The 24,707-nt window shown below is 40.4% G+C and overlaps 1 protein-coding gene across 1 annotated transcript; it reads right to left on the bottom strand.

Moving 5' to 3' along the window:
• Positions 1-1,358: 1,358 nt before the first annotated feature.
• On the bottom strand, positions 1,359-23,418 carry LOC140323452 (platelet-derived growth factor receptor-like protein). The gene is made up of 6 exons (XM_072400507.1): positions 23,293-23,418; positions 21,564-21,873; positions 19,243-19,394; positions 12,707-13,000; positions 11,006-11,145; positions 1,359-3,809 (listed from the first exon to the last, which is right to left on the bottom strand). Exons 1-6 carry the CDS (start codon positions 23,339-23,341, stop codon positions 3,609-3,611), a joined length of 1,146 nt encoding a protein of 381 aa, XP_072256608.1. The 5' UTR covers positions 23,342-23,418; the 3' UTR covers positions 1,359-3,608.
• Between the last annotated feature and the right edge of the window lie 1,289 nt (positions 23,419-24,707).

The following is a 24,707-nucleotide window of genomic DNA, read 5'->3' as shown; positions in this document are numbered from 1 at the left end:
AGCTTTGGCTTGCTTTTTTAAATGTGGTGTTTAGTCCAGCATGGAGGGCAGTCTGTTCCAGACAAGTGACAGTGTGCATTTTTTTGAACGTTATTTTATTTTTACTGTTGTTTGAAATGGTATAATGAAGATCCTGCAAAATGACAGAAGTTACCCTTTATAGTATTCATAAGCACAAAATGTGAAGCTTTCCGGTCTTATTGGGAAGCTAACTCCGGCTCCTCTACTAATAGAAACACCAACAGACAATGTAATTGTGAAAAGATAAACTACAATGAACTTCAATACTCTGAGTCTCTAACCTCGAAAAGGTATACAGGTAAACTTGCTAATATATTTGCATCCAAGTCAATGACACAGAGCATAATCAATCTAAAGTAGTTGGCATAACATCCATTTGGTATAGCCTATAGTATGTGGATATCCATTCAGTTGATGATTTCAGGTGTTCTTAATAATTTCTGGCAATGCTACAAAAGAGTCTTTTTTTGACAACTGTGTACGAGCACAACTGTGCCCAGTGCACAAAGCCAGCTCCATAACTACATGCTCTGGCCTCTATCCTATTGAACACTTTAGGGGATGTTTCGGAACATCGATTGAGACCCAGATTCTCTTGTGCAGTTTCTGAACGTACAAATGCTTATTAGTCTGAATAGGGAAATATTTACAGCTGCAACACAAAATATTGTAGTGAAGTGTGAAGACTGCTTTATCTACAAAGATGAAAAAGGTTGCATATTAATGCTCATAGTTTTGGAATAGTTTTATACTAAAATGAGGTGTGATGGTCAAGCGTCAAAATATTGACTTTATAGTTTGCATTGTATATAATCAATTCCCATCTTCTTTTAAAAGAAATCTGTACTGTGGGCATCTCTTCACATGTGTAAGAAATAATTTTATTAAAGATACATGTAACTGGCTCAGTATAGGGAGGAAATGAACATGGAGTGAAAGATGTGTTTGTGTTAAGGTTAAGGTTGGGGATGGGGTTGTACATTAATCCCTGCTGCCATATGTAAGGAAGAATATTGCATAAAAAGTTCCCAATTAAATGAACCTTTTCTGCTAAATGCTTTGGAAATTGCTGAATTGAAATTCTATGTGGTGTTAAACACCAGCAAAAAGGAAATTAGTATGATGTCAGAATTGGATACCTTTATTATATATAATAAAATTGTGTTTCTCCATTACATTTGGGGATAGCAATCAGCCCAAATAATTACTACAAGTAGCATTTCTGGAAGTTGATTGCTTCCGTGATGGAGGAAAATCACTATTTAAACCCAGACAGAAAACTTTTCCAGTGTGGAAAATAAAGGCTGCAATTTTTTAATTAAAAAAATGACATCGGAAACTCAAAAAAACCCTGAACATTATTATTATTATTATTATTAATGATATGAATATTTTAAAAACACCTATAATGACTTGGCTGGTTCACACAACTGTGTGCTGCATATTTTCTGTGCTTGTGATTTTACCATCTGTTGTGTATATGATACAACTAAAAAGAGGAAAGGGGTGGTGGAGTACTAATATGAAAGTTAGCTAAATGAAACACTCAGAGGAATTTGGAGTCTTTGCCTGTCTGGATTTGAAGCAAACCTGTAGCTGGGCAGCATAAACAGATGGATGTGGAGATCACAACAAGGGTCCATTTGGTGCAACACATGTCTATCAGTCATATAAATACTTTTTCTCCAACCTACCTGAATTTAATATCTATAGATATCTAAGTCAAAACATATTAGCTTGTCTACATGTCATTTTTTTGTGTTGAGAAGCCACTGACCCACTTTAAAATGATAACTCATTAATGGAAGCCATGCATTGTGCCATCATCAACTTTGACTGACAACCTAGGAAGAGGAAATGTGGCTGCACACTTTTTAATTGTTAGGATTGGGAATATTACTAAGGCATTGTACACACTCTTGCAGTTTCCAGTGATACAATGCATATCTTTGTGGCAAGAAAACTGCACTGCATTGGTATATCCATTTATTTTTGCTGCTACTGCACATTTAAAGGCACATAATCAAGAATTGTATTGCATAAATCAGATGCATAATGTGTTAATTTTTTTTATAATCACTTTTCAATAATCGAAAATTAGGGAAAAAAATGTAGATGTACACTCCTCAGCCAACTCAATGCATTTAGGCATGTAGATATTGTCAAGACGATCTACTAAAGTTCCATTTATCTTCAGGTTTTTACAGAAGGTGGTCTGAAAAGGGAAAATATTCAGTGAGTGGGGAATATGCCTTGTTGATTTCAGTGGTCAGGGAAGAATAGCCAGACAGGTTTAAACAGAGATCTGTTAACAAGTCAGCAGCAATTCAAATAGCAACTCATTACAATCAAGGTGTGTAAAATTAAAATCTATCTCCACACACCAGGTGCCACCCAGGCAGCTAAGAACTGGCACATAAGGCTACAATTTACATTGAATCAGTATCATTGGCCAAAAGAAGATTGAAAAAAATGTTCACTTGTCTAATGAGCCTTGATTTCTGCTGAAACATTTGGATGGTACAGTCAGAATTTGGCATCATTAATGTGAATGAGCGGAATCTTCCTGCCTTCAGTCAACAACAGTTCAGGCTGGTGGTGGTGTAATGGTGTAAGAGAATATTGTTCCTGCCCTTGTCTATTCTTTTATGACCATAGTTAACCATAATAGCCATCTTCTTATGGCTACTTGCAAGATAACACACAATGTCACAAAGTTCAAATAATCTCAAACCTTCAAATTTGCCAGATCTCGATCCAATAGAACAACTTTGGGATGTGGTGGAAAGGAAGATTTACATTTTGCATGTACAGCGGACAGATCTACATTATTGCTTGATGCTATGTCAAAATAAACTAAAATGTTTTAGTATTGTTATCAGCACCTTGTTGAAGATATGCAGGAGTGTAGTCGTAAGAAAAGAAGAAGGAGCATGGTACTATCCATGGCGAGCACGTATGTGCATCATTGTTACATAAATGCCTCATTCCAAAAAGTGAGGGCACGGCGTGGCAGCCCCACTACACCCATGAATTTATGCCACAAAAATTATGGGAGCTCCGAAAGCAAAAGCGGTCCATACTGGTAGTAGAAATGTGTACCTAATAAAGCGGCCATCTGTATATATGTACAAAATGAACAAGGTCTCTTTTTTTTCACAAGCAAATTGGACAACTTAAATGCATGATACTCATTTAAACTACACAGTGCATTATAAAGCAAAATGTGATCCAGTTAGGGTTTTCATCTGCTTCAAGCACTGATTTCTGCTCCGGGGAAGATTTTAGTGATATGTCAGTGACAATGGAATTGTTTTCAAATTTGTAGCAGGTCATAAAACCGAGAAGGTGTGACTTGTTGTGGGATGTGCACTTTAATAGATTTCTGTAACTAATACAGGGCCATGTCTTTAGGGACTGATATACAATAAGGTTGTAAAACCAGTATTTCCAACACTGCACATTAGTATTTTTGGCAGGCACATGGCTGTGATGTCTATACCTTTTCATGAGATTATTAGTCTACTGACTCTGGTTACACACACGTGTTTATGAGATCTAATAGTATTATCCTTGTTTTTTTTGTTCTATCTGGCAGCAGCAGGGAGGACAGAAACCTTTGTACTTGCGGAGGTGCTCCCTTGAAGGTTCTGAGCAGAGCAGGTATAAGTCCCATCATCCCCTGCGCGAGATTCATCAATATTCAATATGCTTTGGGACTCTTGAAGCAACTGGCCACCTCTTCTGGTCTGGGATGTGCTCTCTCTGACATAGGGAGGTCTACCAATCTGAAGAACAGCATATTGTTTTTTTTACATTTTCCATGTTATTACAAAAACAAAACATCAAAGTTTTTAAAAATGTCTTTTTGGTGTAAAGTCTATCTAAATGCCCCAAAATTAAAATAACACTGCATTGTGCATAGGAAATTTCCTGAGAACTACTGAAAGGATCAGCAGGTATTTATTTAGGCTTTAAGCAGATATATTTAGGTCACTTTACTTCTTGCATTGTTACCTTTAGGTTCCAGCTTCATGTAATATGCTTACTCTATTCTGTTATATACCTACTTACCCATTTCTATACTGTGTAATACTGTATAATCTGCCCCTTACTTTGTTTTCCATAAATTCTGTAAAGAGAATTCAGAAGGAGGTCAAGTGGCCACGAGGGAGCCTTGTAACAGGCCATACCTGGGAAAGTTGGGGTGGGGGTGACTGATCTGGCCTTTTCTAGAGGACTTTTTCCTTCAGTACCCAAGAGTTTTTAATATGTGTCAGTCAATGGGATGGGAACCTTTGCATCCAACCAAAACTTTAGTACAAATTTCATCAGGAATTGACAAGACATTACTTCAGTCTCTAAACAGACATTTTTTTAAAGTAAAGTGGCAGAACTTCTTTCATGTGATTTCACATAACAATTCAAACTTGAGAGATATGTTTACTTTTCCCAAGCCTAGTCTTAAAAACCAAGGGGAGGCGTCATTTAATTCTTTCTGCAATATGAAAGAAGAAACCTAACTTGTTGTTACTAGTATCACCCTCCCAAAGGTTGTGTGCACCCAGTAGCTACAGGATTGTACTGGGGATTATTAAAGGGAGCAGCCTATATACTGTATAATCTGCAAATGTGTTGTGTATTGTCCACGGGCAGACTATCTGTAATGTTGGCCATAGGATAGCCCTACAAGACAATCTTATCTTGCACAACTGAAGGGTCAATTAGACTATGGCTAGCAAAACCAGTCCAATACAATTATTCCTAAAACAAAAATAATGAGATTTTTGTTCAAATACACCAAAAAGGTCAAGATCAAATAAAAATAATAATAATATTTTGCTTGTAAGTAGAACATTTTAAAGTGTATGTAAAGCCATAACTATTTATAATTTCTGAATATAGTTAGTTAGAATAAGTTAGACCTTCTGCTACATTTGTATTGCTGTCTATGTCCCGTTCCTAGGGGGGTGGTTTACCCCTACCACTACCCCACCCCTTTAATTGTGGACATTCTATCATACCAGAAAGATGGGAATTTACCTAATTTAAAGGATATTTTGTCTTACTTCCTTTTTTGTTATCCAGGTAGTGAGAGAAAACACCCAACACAAAATAGTTTCTTTCTTTTACTTACGTTTACTATTATTTCCAAAACTTCAAATAAGCCGGACAGATGTAGCAAGATTCATGTTTTAAAGGAAAAAATATTACAGGATATCACATGAATTAAATGTTTGCTCCAGCTAAAGTACTTGTTTTAGTAGATTGGGGAATAGTTAAAATGTCAGATTTTATTGCTGTCTGTATCTTCCTGTCCCATTGGCCCTTCATTTTTAATTCCTTGGCCTGATGTCAAATGACCAGGAAGTAAAGGAAAACTCACCCAGAGCAACAAAAGTCTGACAGAAATCCTTACTTTTCCCTACTGTAACCATAAAGAATTGTCTATAATTTGGCTTTAAAATTTACAAAAAAAGGTATATAGTTTGTCTTTAAATTGAGAATAAAGGCTTAATATAGAGAAAAAAAACCTATAAAAAATACTGTTTATTATTATTATAATAATACTGTATGTAGCCCCGGTATGTGAACACAGATGTGTTTATGTTTTCTAAAGACTTAATTAGGGTAATAGGCTAATAACAATGTCATTATATTGTATGAAGACACTGTGCCTAAACTACCACTAGATGGCAGCATGGAGAGAGAACAAAAGAAAGGAGGAACCTGTTGCATGGAGAGAGGGGGCTGGGGGAATGTTTTGTTAGTGGACAGAGCTTTTCTGAGGGAGAAAGGATAGGGGGGAGAGACTCTCCAATGGAGAACCAGCCCAGCCTGGGCACATTGATTAGGCGAGCAGCTAGAGGGAAGCTATTGATTCAGGTGACAGAAGCAAGGAGTCTAATGCAACTGCTGTGAGGCTGAGAAACCCTTTAAAAGGGAACAGGTGACTGTGGACCTTCAAATAAGTACTGCCTGTTGTATGAAGAATCTTTTCTCAGCAGTCTTCTACATTCAACAAATCTCCACTGACCTATAGGAACTGAAGTGTCAGATATAACCTATTCCTGTCTTGGAACTCAATCCTTGTTAGCTGTTTGCCTGCTGGTAGCTTTAATTCTTTTTTTTTTCCCCTCCTTTGCCCTTATTCTTACATTGACTCATTGCATTGTTGGGAAGTCTGTGTTGGAGTTGAGAGGATCGTTATATGTTCACGTCAGAACTGGATTTATAGCCCCCCCCCTGCTCTTCCCAAGAAGGAGAACTGTTTGACTCATGAGCGCTCCATTCAAGTCTTTTTGATTCTATATTATATGTTATTCACCTCTTAAACTCACTTTATTATAATGGTAACAAAAATAAACTCCCTTTTGGTTTGAACTCATTCCATTGGTGTATTGAGCCAGACCAGAGTAAGTGGCATACCCAGGAGAATATTCAGCCCCTCCTAAAGGAGGAAGTGCTACATGTGGGGGCTCATCTGGGATTTTTTTTTCCTAATTGTCCTTTTTTTTTCTAAGCCATCTGGTTGAGAGATGTTTAAAACCTACCCAGCCCTATACCAGATTCGAGTACCGCAAATTACGTTTTTTTTCAGGGAGACAACCCACACCCGTGGGTGAAGATGACTTTGAATCCTGGGTGGACTAGGCTGCTCAGGCTTTGACTGAATGGGACGTCCCTGTATCTCACAAGAAACAACGCATCACTGAAAGTCTGAAAGGACCCCCAGCAGGGGCCATTCAAAACTTGACTCTGTGTAAGGAGGATTGTGTGGCTCAAGATTATCTGGACGCCCTGCACGATGTGTTTGGTAGAACTGAAAAGTTATCAGAGTTGTTGTACCACTTTGAGCACACTGATCAGAGTGCGGGTGAGAAGTTGTCTGCTTATATCACTTGACTAGACAAGATACTCTATCAAAGAAGAAGGGGGTGGACCCGATGGAGACTGATCGAGTGAGAATTGCTTAGGTACAGCAAGGGCCCTGTTAGACGCCAAATCCCAGAATATTTGCCCATGTCTGCGTCAATCTGTATGCTGGAGAACAGAGTTACACCGTTGTCAGCAGGTGTTGCGTCCTTTAATACTGAAGTCACTGACCCCGGGTTGACCAAATTGCAAAGCTGAGTGGTTACCTTGATAAACACTTTCACCAAGTTTGCGCGCTTTCACCGGGTTTTCAGACCACTGGAACCTCAAAGGTAATCGATATTCAGAAACTCCCCAAAGATTTGATTGGGCCCTCCCCTGTGATTCCTATTCAAGTTGAAGGGATATATACTAAGGCCCTCTTTGACTCTGGAGCCCGGGTTACCCTGGTATATCAGGACTTCTATGATAAGCATCTGAAGCACATACCAATACAGACGTTGGAGAGTTTGGAGATTTGGGGTGTTGGAGCCCAGAACCTTTCCTATGATGGCTATGTTCAGATCAGATTGACTGTGGATCCTCGGTTGGCTGGGTCAGAAGGGTCTTACAATATCCTTGCCATTGTGGGCCCTTGCTCCCCTGGGTCCTCGGGAAATTCCCTGATTGTAGGGACAAACTCAAATTTGGTGAGGAGCATACTCAACCTGATAGTGGATCAAGAAGGCCCTTCGTCATAGAAAATTCATCCTTTACTGAAGTCTGTATATTAGAGCCTCCTTAAGGAAAAGGATGCCCCACCAGATGGAGTGGGAAAATTGTGGCTTCTGGAGAACAAAAAGAGAGTCTTACAACTGGGGGAGGTGGCATGCCTCAGAGCAGAAGTGTGGTTGACATATAAACAGCCAAGGCCTTTTTTGCTTTTGGAGACAGCCTCTGGGGAAGGCCAGGAGGCTAGAGTTGAGGCTAGAGTAGGGTTGATCTGGTACCTGAGACATTGCCCCTGATTCATCAAGCAAAATCGGATTATCGGTCGCGCATTCGTATTAGCGATCCGGAATCGCGCGCGATCGCGCTATTCAACAACCGGAAAAGCTCGCGCACGGAGCCGCGCTTATCCGACAGCTTTTTACTGGCTCGCGCTTCCAGCGATCGCGGATTTCAATGATGAATCAGGGGCATTGCCCACTCGGGATCTGAAACAAAATCAATAAAACATTCCTATAAGTGTCAGAAATACCACTGGTTGACCGATGGAGCTCCAGGCCCGGATGCTATTGGGAGAAATGAAGCCTGTCACCCCCATTGCTCTTTCTCTCTCAGTGGGGGGAGTGTCCAATAAATTCGCAGAGCAGCTGACAGCCCAAACGCCTCTACAGTGCCTGAAGAATGGAGGAAAAGAATTCAGGTTATACTGTCAGAGCGGCCGAAGATGTTCTCCACTGATGAGTTTGATGTGGGATGTGCAAAGAGTGTTCAACATTGCATCCGTCTATCTAATGAGAAGTCGTTTTGAGAAAGGTCTCGACGGATTCCCCTGGCCGATTTGGATGGCCTTGGGGAATATCTCAGTGAGCTGAAGAGGACCGGAGTTATCAGTGAGTCAAGAAAACCTTATGCCTCTCCAATTGTAGTGGTCCGGAAGAACGGGTCCCTCCGTTTTTGCATTGAACAGGAGGAACATACCCGACTAGTACACCACTCTGAGGATTAAGGATGCCTTACAGTGCTTGTCAGGGGCTAAGTGGTTTAGTGTGCTGGATCTGAGAAGTGGATATCATCAAATTCTCATGCATCCCAAAGATAAGGAGAAGACGGCTTTCATTTGTCCTGTTGGATTTTTTCAGTTTAATCGGATGCCTCAAGGCCTGAAAGGTGCTCCAGACACTTCCCAACGGCTGATGGAGAGGACAGCGGGTGACATGCATCTTCTGAAAGTACTGGTGTACCTGGATGACCTAATCGTTTTCGGTCAAACTCTGGAAGAAAACGAGGAACATCTGATAAAGGTCTTAGATCAACTCCAGAGTGAAGGCTTCAAGTTGTCCCTAGAAAAATGCCAATTTTGTCTTCCATCTATTACTTGCTTGGGACATGTTGTCTCAACACACTCTGAGAAAGGACCTCTGAGGTCCAAAGAAAACATCCAGGAGGAATGGACTGCTGCTTGTTAGGTGGCTTTTATTAAATTGAAGTGGAGTCTCACCCATGCCCCAGTGCTAGCCTATGCTGACCCAGCCTGTCCTTATGAACTGCAGGTGGATGCAAACAGAGAAGGAATGGGGGGGGGGTGTTTGTATCAGGAGCATGGAGAAAAATTGAGGCCCATTGCTTATGTGAGTAGAAGTTTGTCACCATCGGAGAAGAACTATACCACTCATAAGCTGGAGTTTTTGGCCTCAAAGTGGGCAGTGGTGGACAAGCTAAGAGATTACTTGTATGGTGCAAAGTTAAGACTGACAACAACCCCCTCACATACAACTTTACCACTGCAAAAGTGGATGCCACTGGCCACAGATGGTTAGCTGCACTGGCTGAGTTCCACTTCAGCCTGAAGTATCGGCCAGGAGCAGTAAACCGAGATGCTAATGCGTTGTCTTGAAGATCGTATGACCCAAATGAAGACCGGACCCAGTTGGACCCTGAAGAAATCCAGGTTCTATGTCAAGGAGCTGATCGGCAGGCCAAGGATGCAGTTGGTGCTGAGGCGGTTGATGGTATGGCTGCTGGAGTCCCCAAACTTTATTGCAGTCTGATTCAGTTAAGAAAACCCAGTTTTCCCACCCTTAGCCGACATGACTTGCGGAAAGGACCAGTTGGAGGACCCCCTCTGTCGGTTGGCTCTGAAGGCTTTAGAGGGCCGGAACCCAGAAATTCTGCAAACTGATACACCAGAGAAAGCCAAGCTGGAGCTCAAAGATTGTTCCAGACTACGCAAGTGGCAGTTTAGTTTACCGGAGGGCCCCTTCTGAAGACCCTCAAGAGAAATGGCAACTGTTCCTTCCTGAAAAGCATTGACACCTTGTCTTGACAGCTTTGCATGATGACCATGGTCACATGGGCGTGGATAGAACTTTTCAACTGATACTGAGAGTCAGGGGTCACAGAACAAAAGGCGATGAATTCTGACCTTCAAATCGTATCATCTTAAGCCTGGTGACAGAGTACTCCCACGAAAAATTGAATCAACGTGGTCAACAGAAACTTGCAGATCGATGGAGTTCTCAACCCTAATTTGTTTGTGCTCAACTACCAGCTACATGTAGATAGATACAAGAAAGATTGTTGGTTAAAATCACCTGGATGTTAGGAATAAAGAGCATTTATTACAATGGTCCCCAAACTTTGGCTAATGGACCAGTTACTGCCTTCTGGTCGCCATGATGGGGCCTCAGCAAAAATCTCTTCACTCCTCCAATGACCTACTACTGACTTCACTCATAACCTCATCACAAGTACAGCTCCAAGACTTTTCTAGAGCTGACCCGATTCTCTGGAATGGTCTTCCTTGTCCTATTTGGCTTGCTCCCACCTTCTGTTCATTTAAAAGAGCACTCAAAACACACTTTTTGAGAATTGCCTACTCGTCTTCTTCTTTCTCTTCACCCTCACTACTTCCCACCACTACATATCTCCCCTCCTACTGTGTGATACTTCCCCCACCTTCTAGATTGTAAACTCCTCAGGGCAGGGTCCTCTACTCTTCCTGTGTCATTGTCTGTAACTGTCTGTCATTTGCTACCCCAATTTAATGTACAGAGCTGTGTAATATGTTGACGCTATATAAATCCTGTTTAATAATAAAAATAATAATAATTCTTAGAATGCAGGGAGGCACTTCCTAGAAGCACATTAGCAGTGGGCAATGAACATTCGAATGCAGAGTATTCGATATCTGTAATGCAACAGGACTGTTTGGCAGAATAACCTCCTTCACTGATGCCAGGAGGGTCTTTTATTACTTTCTTTGACAAAAATGCTGGTGGGGATTTCCATTACCTCTGTTGACACTAATTATGGGTAGTCAGGCCTAATATTGTTGATATAGGATTGGAGACCCCTGATTTATAACATAGCATGCTACATTGATTCCAGAACTGCCTCTTACCTTCTGTCCGGGATACTCCCAAGTGAAATCGACAGCAATATCCAGATCCCCTAGAACAGTACAAGTGACAAAAAAATTCCCCCCAACTCGCACTGACTTTACTGACGCTTCTATTGTAGGTTTGGGTGCAGCTGATGGATCTGAAACAGAATACAAATATAAGTTTACAAACACACTGCACTTAAAAAAACTCTCCTCTGCTGGTCCTAATTCAGATTTTTTTGTTCAGCTGGATAAAGTTTACCATAGTCTCTTTTTTATTTAAACATAATCTGTATGTAGTTGTAATGCAGTTTTCAATGTTATATCTCTTATAAGACCCTGCAAGTACAGAAAAATACAAACTGATCTGCTTGAAACGCACTTAGTTACTAAGTCCTGTTTGCTGACAACATACAGCATTTTTAGCCTGTTTAAGGTCTTTTGCTAAACTACAAAATCACTATTTTTATTCTGAGATCTCTGTCCCATAAAAGTTAATCATTCTATAGTCCAAAATAGAAGGTGTTCTTTTTCACACCCAGTAAAAAGAAAGATAAGTCTGATTACTGGCACAAGGGGTGCAGTATATAAAAATAGGCCTGCAGCATAGGAAAAGCAATGGGGTTATATGCTGCCCAGGTTTTTCTTGCTTTTCAAATCTGGACTGGTACAAAGCAGTATGCAGAGACAGTGTGTACTTACATTTGGCACAAACTATGTCAGATCAGGAGTACATATCTACCAAGTTTTGCAGAAGTTAAAAAGAGATACTTTTCTGCACACCATCCCACGACCATGAAAAAAGTCTACAAAAATGATCAGTGAAACCCAATGAATTTTACAACCATGTTTTACCTTTAGAAAATAACCTGTGCAATAGATTTGAGGGTTCATAAAAAGTTTGTCCTATACAATAATTCTTGTAGTCAGGTAATAATCTATGCAACAGGTCAAAAAGAAGGGGCATTTAGGAGAAATTAAGTACAAATGGAATGGATTTAATACTGTGAGTTGTATTGCTGAACTAATACAGGAACCTATGTACTCCTAATTAGCTGGTGCAGATCTAATATCATCTGTTTCTGAGTGTTCCCCATATGCAAACAAAAAAGCTCAGTAATCCTGGGTTGTATATGAAATGGTCAATATCATAACAAACTAACTCAAATAGTGTGTTTCTTAATGCACACAAAATTTAAACAAAGATCTAACATGAGACCTGTGCATATGGTTACTGTAAACAAGGAGTGCCTACAATATTTATCAACTATTTTTCAGACCTTTATTGACAGGACAACCTGACTCACTTATAGCGAGAATTCTCTAGAGAGAATACCTGAGCTAAGACTAGAAAACAAGCAAACTAGTCTTTTATCATTCCTAGAACTTGTATAAAAAAATTCTGTATGATAAGTGGCCATCACATATTTAAAAAAAACAGGGCCAGTAGCTTTCATATGATGGAGAAGCCACCTGGTGGAGTTAGCAAAGCTTTATAATATGAATATACACAATGCACATGCTGAAGTCTCAACTTGTTTTTGTGGGGCGTGATGTTATAGTTTTAAAGGTTATTGGTTTTAAAATGTTTAGAAATAAAAATTAGTTTTATTTCTATGGTCTGTTAGTCTGCATCCAAAAGTCAAATTAGGTGCTAGAGGGATCATATTTGGAATTCATTTTCCCAACTGTATCTGTATTTGGAATAGGAACACTTACAGTGCACGTAGATCAACATATACTTGGTGGACATCTGGCGAAGGTTATTCAATTCTGCAATACAATACAAAGAGCCAGCAAGAGAAGGTTGTGGTTGATATATGACAAATCCCTTCCTCTGATCAAAGGAGATCTTCACCCCATCCACAGGGATCTGTTCTGGTGGAAACTCTCGGTGCAAAGTAACCTTGGCCAGAGGATTGGTGACCTGGCAGGGTAGAAGAGTTGGTTGTCTTGTGCGCATCTGGACAACCACATAGTAATCTTCAGTTGGGACAAAGAGTTCCTGTGGATCTAAGAAAAAGCAGAATTAAACGATCATATATAATCCAAATGTGCCTGAATGCATTGGTTACAAGCAAGTCATATAATTGTAAATTAGACAGTGAGATCCTGATTAACTAAAGATTATTTGTGAAGCTTCTCCCAAGGTTCTAGTCACTTATTAGTCACTTTGATTCAGAGGTGTCTATACTATATGGTATATGCACCTCATTTTTCCATATTCCACACAGTAACACAAACCCATATCCCCATGTTCACTGCAAATATGTGGGACTTTAACTAAATCTGTTTGTACAAATTGATCCTATGGATCGGATATGGATCTTCTCACTGAAAAGTAAAGTAATATTTATCAAAGCTTGTTGTGTTCCCATATAATGGAAAAATTCAAAAGAATACAAAAAACAGGGTTTTTTTTTTTGGCAAGTGTCATTTGTGTATATTTAGCATACCTTAAAAAGTATGCATACAAACTTACAGCAAGTATAGCATTTGTGGTAAATACAAGGTGGTGTATACCATAAAATAATATTCACGCTATAGCAACCCCTGGGGATGGATCATCAAGGGGCTTGCGTATTCTTAACTAAACAATCAGTTGTCTGACTACATAATAAGATGATCCAATGTGAAAATCTCTATACCGACATCTTTCGCCAGTTGGGTTCTTCAGAGGATGAACAGAGAATGTCAGATCAGCTGTACAAGGATATATGAGAATATATACATTAGTATTGATAGTTACAAGGAATCTTTCTAAATGTAATGTAGTAACTCTTACAAACACAACATGGTGGGACATGCACTATGGTGAGACCTGTAGTGGCTTCCAACGTTATAGGTGTGTAACGTAGGTTGTTGTGATAGCTTAGTTATAAGTGACTATATACAAGTATTTGAGCAGGAGTATCATTGGTGTCTATGCAGAATATCACAAGATGTAAGTTAACCAATGATACTCCTGCTTAAATACTTGTATATAGTTTCTTATTACTAAGATATCACAACTACCTATGTTACACATCTATAATGTTGGAAACCACTACATGTCTCACAATAAGTGGCACCATGTCCTGTTTGTACGAATTACTACATTACATTTTGAAAGATTCTTTGTAACTAATCATACTTATGTATTTATTTTCATATCTCATTGTACAGCTGATCTGACATTTTCTGTTCATCCCCTGAAGAACCAGGTATGCTAAATATACACAAATGACACTTGCCTAAAAAAAAAACTCTGTTTTTAGTATTCTATTATTATTAATAAATTATTATTATTAATAAACAGGATTTATATAGCGTCAACATATTACGCAGCGCTGTACATTAAATAGGGGTTGCAAATGACAGATGAATACAGACAGTGATACAGGAGGAGAGGACCCTGCCCCGAAGAGCTTACAATCTAGTAGGTGGGGGAATTTACACACAATTGGATGGGAGATATAAAGTGGTGGGAAGTAGTGATGGTTTCAAAAGACAGAAGAAGATGGGTAGGCAAATTTAAAAAAAATGGGTTTTGAGTGCTCTTTTAAATGAGCAGAAAGTAGAAGCAAGCCGAATAGGACGAGGAAGACCATTCCAGAGAGTTGGGGCAGCTCTAGAAAAGTCTTGCATCTGTACCTGTAATTAGGTTATGAGTGAGGAAGTCATTATTAGGTCATTGGAGGAGCGGAGAGAGCGGTGGGGGGAGTATTTTTTAACAGGTCAGAAATGGAAATGGGACAAGAACTGTGGAGGGATTTGAAGGCAAAGAACAGGAGCTTGAATTTGATTCTAAGGTGAAATGGAAGCCAGTGTAGAGATCTGCAAAGAGATGCAGCGGAAGAGGAGCAGTGGGAAGGATGGATGAGTCTGGCTGCAGCATTAATAATAGATTTTAGAGGAGAGAGTTGGGTTAGTGGAAAACCAAAGAGGAGGAGGTTACAATAGTCAAGACGAGAGATGATAAGAGCGTGTACAAGGAGTTTGGTGGTCTCAGGGGACAGGTAGGGGCAGACTTTGGGGATGTTGCATAGATGAAAGTGGCAGGACCTGGAAATGTTCTGAATTTGGGGGGTAAATGACAGGGCAGAGTCAAAGGTGACACCAAGACAACGTGCCTGATGGGAGGGACGAATACCAGTGTTGTTAACAGTTAGAAATATGTCAGTGGGATATTTGGAATTTGGAGGGGGATAATGATGAGTTCTGTTTTATCCAGGTTGAGTTTCAAAAATCGGTCAGAGTTCCATGATGAGATGGCTGATAGGCAGCATGAGACCTTATCCAGGACAAGTCAGGGATGGACAGATAGATTTGAGTGTCATCAGCATACAAATGTTACTGTAAACCAAAGGAGGATATGAGACTACAGAGAGAGGAGGTGTACAGAAAAAAGAGAACCGGTCCAAGGACTGACCCTTAGGGACCACCAACAGGGAGGAGAGTGGGCAAGGAGGAATTATCATTGAAAGAAACTTGAAAGGAGCGGTCAGATAGATAGGAAGCAAACCAAGAGAGAGCAGTGTCACTGATTCCAATGGAGCGCATGATTTGTATTAGAATGGGGTGATCAACAGTGTCAAAAGCAGAGGAAAGATCAAGGAGCAGGGCCACTTTAGTAAGGGCTGTTTCAGTGGAATGGGCAGCTCTAAAACCAGACTGAAGAGGGTCAAGGAGAGAGTTGGTGCTCAGGTAATTGGTGAGTCTTTTGTAGACAAGGCGTTCATGAAGTTTGGAGACATACGGGAGAAGGGAGATAGGACGGTAGTTAGTTGGTAGAAAGTGAGTGAGGGTTTCTTTAGCATAGGGAGAATTATGGCATGTTTGAAAGCGGAGGGGTATTTACCAGTAGAAAGGGAGAGGTTGAATAGTTCGGTTAGGGCAGGGGCTAGGGTGGAGGAATGGGCACGGAGTAGATCAGAGGGAATTAGGTCAAGCGGACATGTAGTAGACGGAGATGATGAGAGAAGAGACTTTGTCCACAGCAATAGGGCTGAGGGAGACCAGTGATGATTTACAGGTGGAAGGGGTAGGTATGGTTGGAGTGGCTCGGTGAGCAGAGATATCATGTCTGATTTTGTCTATTTTATCTCTAAAGTAGGTGGCAATGTCTTGGGCAAAGAAGGTTGTTTTGGGGGGAGCAGGTGTGGGGTTTAGGAGGGAGTCAATTGTTGAGAAGAGGTTGCGTGGGTTGGAAGCTTGAGAGGAATTGACAGCTGGGAAATAATTTTGCTTGGTGACAGTGAGCTCAGTGTTAAAGCTTTGTAGCTTGGCTTTGTAGTCCATGAAGTCGGCACTGAGGCCAGATTTTCTCCACTTACGCTCAGCTGCACGAACAGTCTTTTGTAGCTGTTTGGTGTAATTTTTGTCCCAGGGTCCGGGGTTGGCAGGCTGGGGGGTATCGGAAGGTGGCAGGGGCAACTTTATCCAAAGCCAAGGAAAGAGAGTAGTTTAACAGGGTGGCAGCTTCATCTGGGGAGGTGGTTTTAGAGAGGGTGGGGGTTAGGGAAGCAGGGCAGTTTGAGAAAAGGTTGTGGTCAAGGTTACGGATATCTCTTTGCTATTGACCAGGTCTGGGATGTGGCAAGGGGGGGGGCAAGAGTTCGATAGGTTGAAGGTGACAAGGTTGTGATCAGAAAGGGGATATGGTGAGTTGTCAAGGAGGGTGAGGTTGCAGAGTTTTGAAAATACCAGGTCTAAAGTGTGTCCGGCGATGTGTGTGGGGCCATTTATGTTCTGTACGAGTCCAAATGAGGAGGTAATGGAGAGCAGTTTGGCTGAGGAAGGAAGGTTGGGCTCATCCACTGCAACATTAAAGTCACCAAGGATGAGGGTGGGCAGGTCATGGGAAAGAATGTGTGGAAGCCAGGAGGCAATGTTATCCAAAAATTGTGATACTGGGCCAGGGGCCGGTAGACAACAGCAACAATGAGGGGTAAGGGGCTAAAGAGGCGGACAGAGTGGACTTCAAAAGAGGTGAAATGAGAGAGGGTGGGGTAGGAAGGACTCTGTATGTACAGGTGAGAGAAGGAGACCCACACCACTCTCTACTTTAATAATAATAATTTGGGCCTTGTAGTATAACACAAATCTGGGTATAATTTCTGGGACTCCCTGTAAAAATCACTGGTTTCAGTATGTCCAAAAGTTTACATTTAAGTAAAAAAGTTATATGTTTTGGGTACAACAGTCTTTTGCATTTAACTGTCTGTATTAGTCTGTCATTTGCAATCCCTATTTAATGTACAGCGCTGCGTAATATGTTGGCGCTATATAAATCCTGTTTAATAATAATTTATTAATAATGAATGTGATGTCACCAGCCTTCAAGGAATGCAGAGAAGGCCAAATCTCAACAGGAGATTTTCCTGCCAAATGCAACAAATCCTTTAGTCAGATTTGGGATGCTCTGTATTCCCTGGGAATATTCCAGAACAAATCTGGCTTTATATTCACCTAGGCATGGCAGGTAGAAGGTTAGGATGAGTACATCAACCATATACAAATGGGATATGCTGCTATTTCTATGGGCGGACACTAGCCTAGGCACCATCAGCAGAAGATGAGAAGGTAAAAACCTACCTTTTTTTTTTACAGGTTCACTTTTGGATATACATTACGAATGACAATTGTATTTTTCTGCAGGGTGGCAGCTTCATCTGGGGAGGTGATTTTGGAGAGGGAGGGGGTTAGGGACGCATGGCAATTTGAGAAAAGATTGAGGTCAAGGTTACAGATATCTCTCTGCCATTGACTAGGTCTGGAATGTAGCAAGGGGGGGGGGCAAGAGTTTGATAGGTTGAAGGTGATAAGGTTATCATCAGAGAGGGGATATGGTGATTTGTCAAGGACGGTGAGGTTGCAGGGTTTTGAAAATACCAGGTCTAAAGTGTGTCCGGCGATGTGTGTGGGGCCATTGATGTGCTGTGTGAGTCCAAATGAGGAGGTAATGAAGAGCAGTTTGGCAGAGGAGGGAAAGTTGGGCTCATCCACTGCAACATTAAAATCACCAAGGATGAGGGTGGGCAGGTCATGGGAAAGAATGTGTGGGAGCCAGGAGGCAAAGTTATCTAAAAATTGTGATACTGGGCCAGGGGGTGGTAGACAACAGCAACAATTAGGGGTAAGGTGCTAAAGAGACGAACAAAGTGGACTTCAAAAGAGGTGGGGTAGAAAGGGCTCTGTATGTACAGTTAGGTGAGAGAAGGTGACCCACACCACCCCCTACTTTTTTTGAATTCTTTTGAATTTTTCTTATTCCTAATGAGTTGGCAGATCTGTATTTATTGGCCATATAATTGGCCTGATTTATTAAAACTCTCCAAGACTAAGGAAGACCATCATGGGAGAACATGAAAGAACCAAAAAACCTAGAATGGATGTGGTGCAGGATTGAAAACATTTGCCAACTAATAGCATATTATTTTGACGAAATCCATTCCAGGTTTGCAATGTCTATTTTTTATTTTTTGGCACAACACTTATATGAATGCACTAATGCTGAACAAACAACATAGGTATTGATCATTTAAAACCAATTGCATATGCATTCCATACAACTTTAACCTAAAACATTTTCTTTATTACAATATAGTAATAAAATACCATAATGAATGAAATGTTCTCCAATTGCTCTTCATAGCAAAACTACAATAAACAATTATACCTGAGGCATGTTCTTCACAATAGAACTGAAGATAGATAAACAGTGAAACATCTTTAACATTGCAGAACAAGTAAAGATGAATGAGATGTACTGCTAGCAATACCATTACATGAATATTCGGGAACATTCACAAACAAGCACTTATGCTATTACCCAGGTACTTTGGTAAGCTATAGTGTGTTATTAGATTGTTGAGCCCCCTTAGGACAACAATGGACCTGTGTGTTGAATCAGGTACTTGTGCTCTCCATAAAAGTCCCATGTCACAGGATATCAAGGCTTAATTGAAGATAGGATGTGAGTGTTTTGACCCTTTAACGTACTTGAATAAGAACTATCATGGCAGAATCATAAGGTATTAATTTACATTTTAAAGTTTAAATTTGAAAAAATTGAAAATTACTTTAAAATACAAAAACACTTTAATGTTGGAATGAGATTTTAGTGATCGGGTTTACATCTCTTTTAATTATTGGATTCTATCAATTACATTTGAATGTTATCTTACCAACAAAAAGGGGGTTATATGTGGAAATAATTGTATTTATTTTTATGTGTAATGTAGATTCATGGTGGGGGACATAAAAAAGATTACCTGTGACAAACACGAAAGTCTTGCCAGTCTTCTCCTCACCATCATGGCAGCCATCTCCAGCACACTGATACCCACCACAGCTGAATTCACCAGTATCCGCGGCAGTGGTGTTCGACACGATGAGCTGACTGTACCGGCCAAAGTGTTTAATCCTAGAAGTGGAAGATTGGTAAGATTAACAGGGACTTCCAAATAACATAGCATAGGCATGGTTTACAATTGAAGCGCTGTGTGATTGGGCTGTGTTCTTTCTTTATGGTTCATCACAAAATTCAGACATTTTCCTATCCACAATGCTCATGACTGAGTTTAGTATTAATGGATTCCTCCAATTAAAGTTTACCCTTAGACTGATAAGTATGTTTTTCATTAAATAATATTAGGACAGATAATAATAATAATTTAAAAAAATAAATAATTATAAAATATTTGTCACATTACATTTTTGTAAAGTTTGTTAAATAAACACATCTGTATCAATGCCCATATGTCTGAAGCCCCCAGAAGACTGGTAAGTCAAAACGTGGATGGATGTGCTAAAGATCTCCACTAGATGGCAGTATTCAGCTATACAACAATTATATTAGTTACCTATACACTGATTCTAGATCATTGGTCGCCAACCGGTGGTCAGCGGACCATGCGAGAATATTTTGGTGGTCTGCAGCTCTGTCCCCCGTCTGGACACAACTGGCCCACCCCCCCCCATCGCAGGCTCAGAGTTTTGTTGCGTTCACTGCCCTGTGCTGCTGTCCCCCCAGGATGTTAGCAAGCAGGTCTGAGCCTGCAATGGGAGATTGTGCGGGTTCTGGCATCATGACGTCACTCTGGGTCATGAGTGCGCAGTCCGGATTCCGTAGATTTAGTGGTTCGTGAGGTCCAAAAGGTTAGCGACCACTGTTCTGGATCACACTAAAATATTTACAAATTCTGAACAAGAAAAAACACACTAGAAAAAAAACCCTCTGTAACTATAGGCATTGCCTATCATACTTATAACAGAGGCATTGGGCTCGCTTTCGTCCAGTATGTGAATGCATACATTCTAAATTCATTCTTACGCCAAACCCATTTATTTTTATTGGTCTCAACCTGGGGTAGCTAAAACCATTTCTGCTCCTTTTTAGTAATGAACAGCATGGCTATGGGCATTTTGGCAATGGATTTTAATACAATTCAGTAGTGTAAACCCAGCCTTAAGAAGCACTGTAATATTCCCCTTAAGGGCACAATGTCAATGCTTGTTCAAAAGGCTACTAAAAACTTCTGATACCTCACCATCATTTCTGTCCTGCCCCAGCAGCTGCTAACAATGCCAGGTACTTTTTAGCATGATGGAGCACGTGACCTCCTCCCATATAACAGTGGTCTGGTCTAGCAACGAGTTGTAAGGTCATAGGAATGGGCAATCCAATATTTCCAGCATTCACACCCAGCTGTCACTAGGGATTTTACTTCTAGATGTGGGAGCAGGGTGAAGCAGTATTGCCAAGGTTTTAGTGGTTTAAGGGGTCCCTTTAAAATGGAAGCATTCATGACAGAATGGGGACAGATGGGTAAAAAAAAGGGTTTAATTCTGCTTTAAATCAAGCAACAGTTAGCCATGTAACATTTTCAGAAGGTCAACAATAGAATCCACCATATTTCCGAAAGTACAGGTTCCCAAAATTTGGGCCTTGCAGTATAACACAAATCTGGCTTTAATTTCTGGGACTCCCTGTAAAAATCACTGGTTTCAGTATGTCCAAAAATTTACATTTAAGTAAAAAAGTTATATTTTATAGGTACAACAGTCTTTTGCATTGATGAATGTGATGTCACCAGCCTTCAAGGAATGCAGAGAAGGCCAAATCTCAACAGGAGATTTTCCTGCCAAATGCAACAAATCCTTTAGTGAGATTTGGGATGCTCTGTATTCCCTGGGATTATCCCAGAACAAATCTGTCTTTATATTCACCTAGGCATGGCAGTTAGAAGGTTAAGATGAGTACATCAACCATATACAAATGGGATATGCTGCTATTTCTAGGGGGCGGACAGTAGCCTAGGCACCATCAGCAGAAAAGCTACCTTTTCTTTTTACAGGTTCATTTTTGGATATACATTATGACTGACAATTGTATTCTTCTGCAAAGTCTGCCTAGTAATAGCTTTGTTTTAATAATATTACCAGAAAAAAAATATTCTGCATCAGTAACTGCCTTTAACACCATTCCAGAGCTACAGCAGCTTGGTTTTGGATGGATCCTGACAAATATATTTGCAAATATAGTTGCTGTTAAAAATGCTCTTATACAAAGATTTCTACAAACTGCATTTACTTGAGTCTTCCTTCATCATCCTCACGTAGGTAATGGGGGTAATTCCATCGGACCGATGTCCCTTTGCAGCGAAGATCCAAATTCTGTCCGGCCTTTACAGTTATTGTGTCACCAACCTGCTGGAACTTCCCTCTGTGCAGAACTTGGGAAAGGATGGACCCACCTGTCTGGCTCTGGCCTGGAGGCACTGGGGGTTTGGCTTTTGGTGGGCGTTTTACAATATTCTGCTCAGGCTTCTTGGCTGTAGAAGACACCCCAGCTAACTTTTTCTCTCTGGTTCTTTCTGTTTTAGCTTTGATTTCACAGTTAGCTGTAAAGCCAAATAAAGTGACATTAAATTAATGATAATTTGAATGATAAGTAAAATCCACCCTCTCATTCTACAATTTTAGTTCCAAAAAAAAGGATGTGCATATGTCACATGTAATTATGGTATTTGCCTTAAATAAATACAGGTATTCCTCATTTAACAACATACCTGTTTACTGATGGCTCACACTTACAGCTCTATGATGCCTACAGTGTACAGTAGAGCAGCGTCTCTCCTTCATTGTTCTGGGCTCCGTCTTTCATACTAACGATCCTCCCGCTCCTTCCTCGATCCAGGTCTTGCAGGCTGTCATTGATCTGATCACGACACATGCTCCATGCTTTTAGTGCTGCAGTCTGGCTCTTTACTGTGCTTCTCACTTAACAACCAATTTGCTTAATGAGAAGGTCATGGGAACAGAACTTGGTTGTTATATGAGGAGAATCTGTATATAATTATATATACATGCACACAACTAACAACACATTACATTAAAATGAACACACTAAAGCCCTGTGCAGATTCTTAATATTTGTCGCTGGAAACAATTACTAATGGTAGTAATGTTGTTGTGTTCTAGAAAGTGGGGAGGGGAGAGGACAAGTGGGAGATACCCATTAGAAAACAACAGCAGTAGTTCATATCAATTTTTAGTGATCCAGCACAGTGGAGTACAGATGCTAGACAGGTGAAATCCAACATTTCTACACAGCTTTACATCTGTATTCAACACTTCAAAAAGAAAATAAATTAAAAACAATTTTATGTATAAGGGTTTGTTGATTGATCAACAGCCTATCAAAGAATTTGTGTATCAGCTGTTCTGACCCCTTATGGCAATAAATCTCATTCTATAAAGGAACAATAGCCTTCTGCACTTATTTTCCCCCTAATGATGTGATGTCTGTTCCTCAATCTCTGATGAGAACTTTGGTCTTTTTCTGGGTTTGGCCAACATGGGATGATGTAATTGTTACGCATGGGCACTGGACTCAAATCATCCCAGCGCCCATGGCATGCCAAGATTGTACACTAAGCCGTGCATGCATGGCTCAGCGTACATTTAAAAAAAACATTGCTGGCAGGCAAAAGAAGAAATTTAGTTAATTTCAATATATATATATATATATATATATATATATATATATATATATATATATTGTCCCTTCTGCAATAAAAGCCTACCTATCTGAAATTTTTCATCATTAATTCCACTTCTCTTTTTATTTTGTCAAAATTTTAAGCATTTTTAAATAAGACTGAGTGAGTTAAATCAGTGCTCAGCACAGCTTTCATACAATAGCTCCTCTGTGAAATTATGTTTAGGAATGCACATAGCCTAAAGCACAGATACTGCACTCAGGTACAAGTATACACTATTTTGGGGCCAGAGAGGACTGACAGACATAAATGGCTTACCTAATAGAACAAGGCTTGGTAGTAGAATCAGCAGCACTTTGTAATCCATAACTGCAGAAGTGAGAAGGCTGGAAATTCCACTATGCAGTGTGAGATTTGCGTGTCCAGGCAGTGGTGGATGGGCAATGGATTCCACGCTGCTTTCCTGCCAGGGAGGAGGGGAGGTACACTGAGGGGATATGGTGAGGAGGAGGTGAGAAAGAATGAAGAGGTAGCACTGTATGCCCTGCAAATATTTCCATCAGGTTTATTTTGCATGGTCATCACTACACTCACTTTAGGGTATAGTTTCTGATTTAGACGTTTTGTTCCTGGAAATCTTAATCTGTGGTGTCAAGCAGGGGCTACATCATAAAATTTTAAAAATTTCTTTTTTAGGATATAAGTATAAACACATAAATAGAATAAAAGTAAGACAGAATAGGTAGAGAGAGAGAGAGATAAATAAGAGATACAGGTACAAACGGATGGTAGATAGATAGATAGATAGATAGATAGATAGATAGATAGATAGATAGATTGTCAGTTAACGAATGAACACTAGAGTATTCATGGCAGCGGTCCCCAGTCTTAATTCATGGACTGGGTATGGTATGCTGGTTGCCAATATTTGTGATAAGTCATTGCTGAAAGGCCAGGGGTGTAGTCCTAAAAAAAGAAGAGGGGGCACGGTAATACGGCGGTCATGAAACAAGTTAGGGGACAGCGTGCCTGCGCGTGTCCACCCCATTACACCCCTGCTGAAGGCACAGTAGTAGTGGGTGCCTAACATTGAAATACAGAGCATTCCAGCACCTTGTAATGTAATAGATAGATAGATAAGCCCATTTCTGGACACAAATTTTCAAAAATGTCACACTCCTCTAACCAATATTAAGAGGGCTGTTTGTCCTCACCATGGGCAGGAAGACATACCCTAACCCACCATTCAGGTCTCTTGCCAGTGTCATTTTTGTCTGTGGGGGACCGCTGATGAATGTCTACTCCAGCCAGTCCCTGACTTACTTGCAATGGCATCTTGCCTCTGTGGTCCTCCCAATAGCCATGCTACTGGAAAGCCAATAGGAAGAGACTAATGTAGAAACCTGACGAAGGACCATGGCTTTGTAAACAGGGAAGCCAGAAAACTTGTGGTCTGAATGTCAGGTGACTGGGGCATTAGATTTTTTAGGCCAGTATACAGTTAGAAGAAGGTATTGAAAGAGTTTGTACTTTACCCAAGGATGATTTTAAATTGATGCATCTACAGAGTAGACTGAACAACCAGCTCATATTTGTGCAGTATTTTGTTTCAGCTTTTATGCACATAGAGAAATCCACTAACGTGTGCAAATAGTGTATGCTCCAGTGTTTTAGTCTCATCTCAGATATTTTTACCCTCCACAACCCATTACGTTTGTTTTTCCATAGACCAA

Source organism: Pyxicephalus adspersus, chromosome 2 (genome assembly GCF_032062135.1).
Source record: "Pyxicephalus adspersus chromosome 2, UCB_Pads_2.0, whole genome shotgun sequence".
In the NCBI taxonomy this organism is placed as follows: domain Eukaryota; kingdom Metazoa; phylum Chordata; class Amphibia; order Anura; family Pyxicephalidae; genus Pyxicephalus; species Pyxicephalus adspersus.
This window is presented reverse-complemented; position numbering and strand designations above follow the sequence as displayed.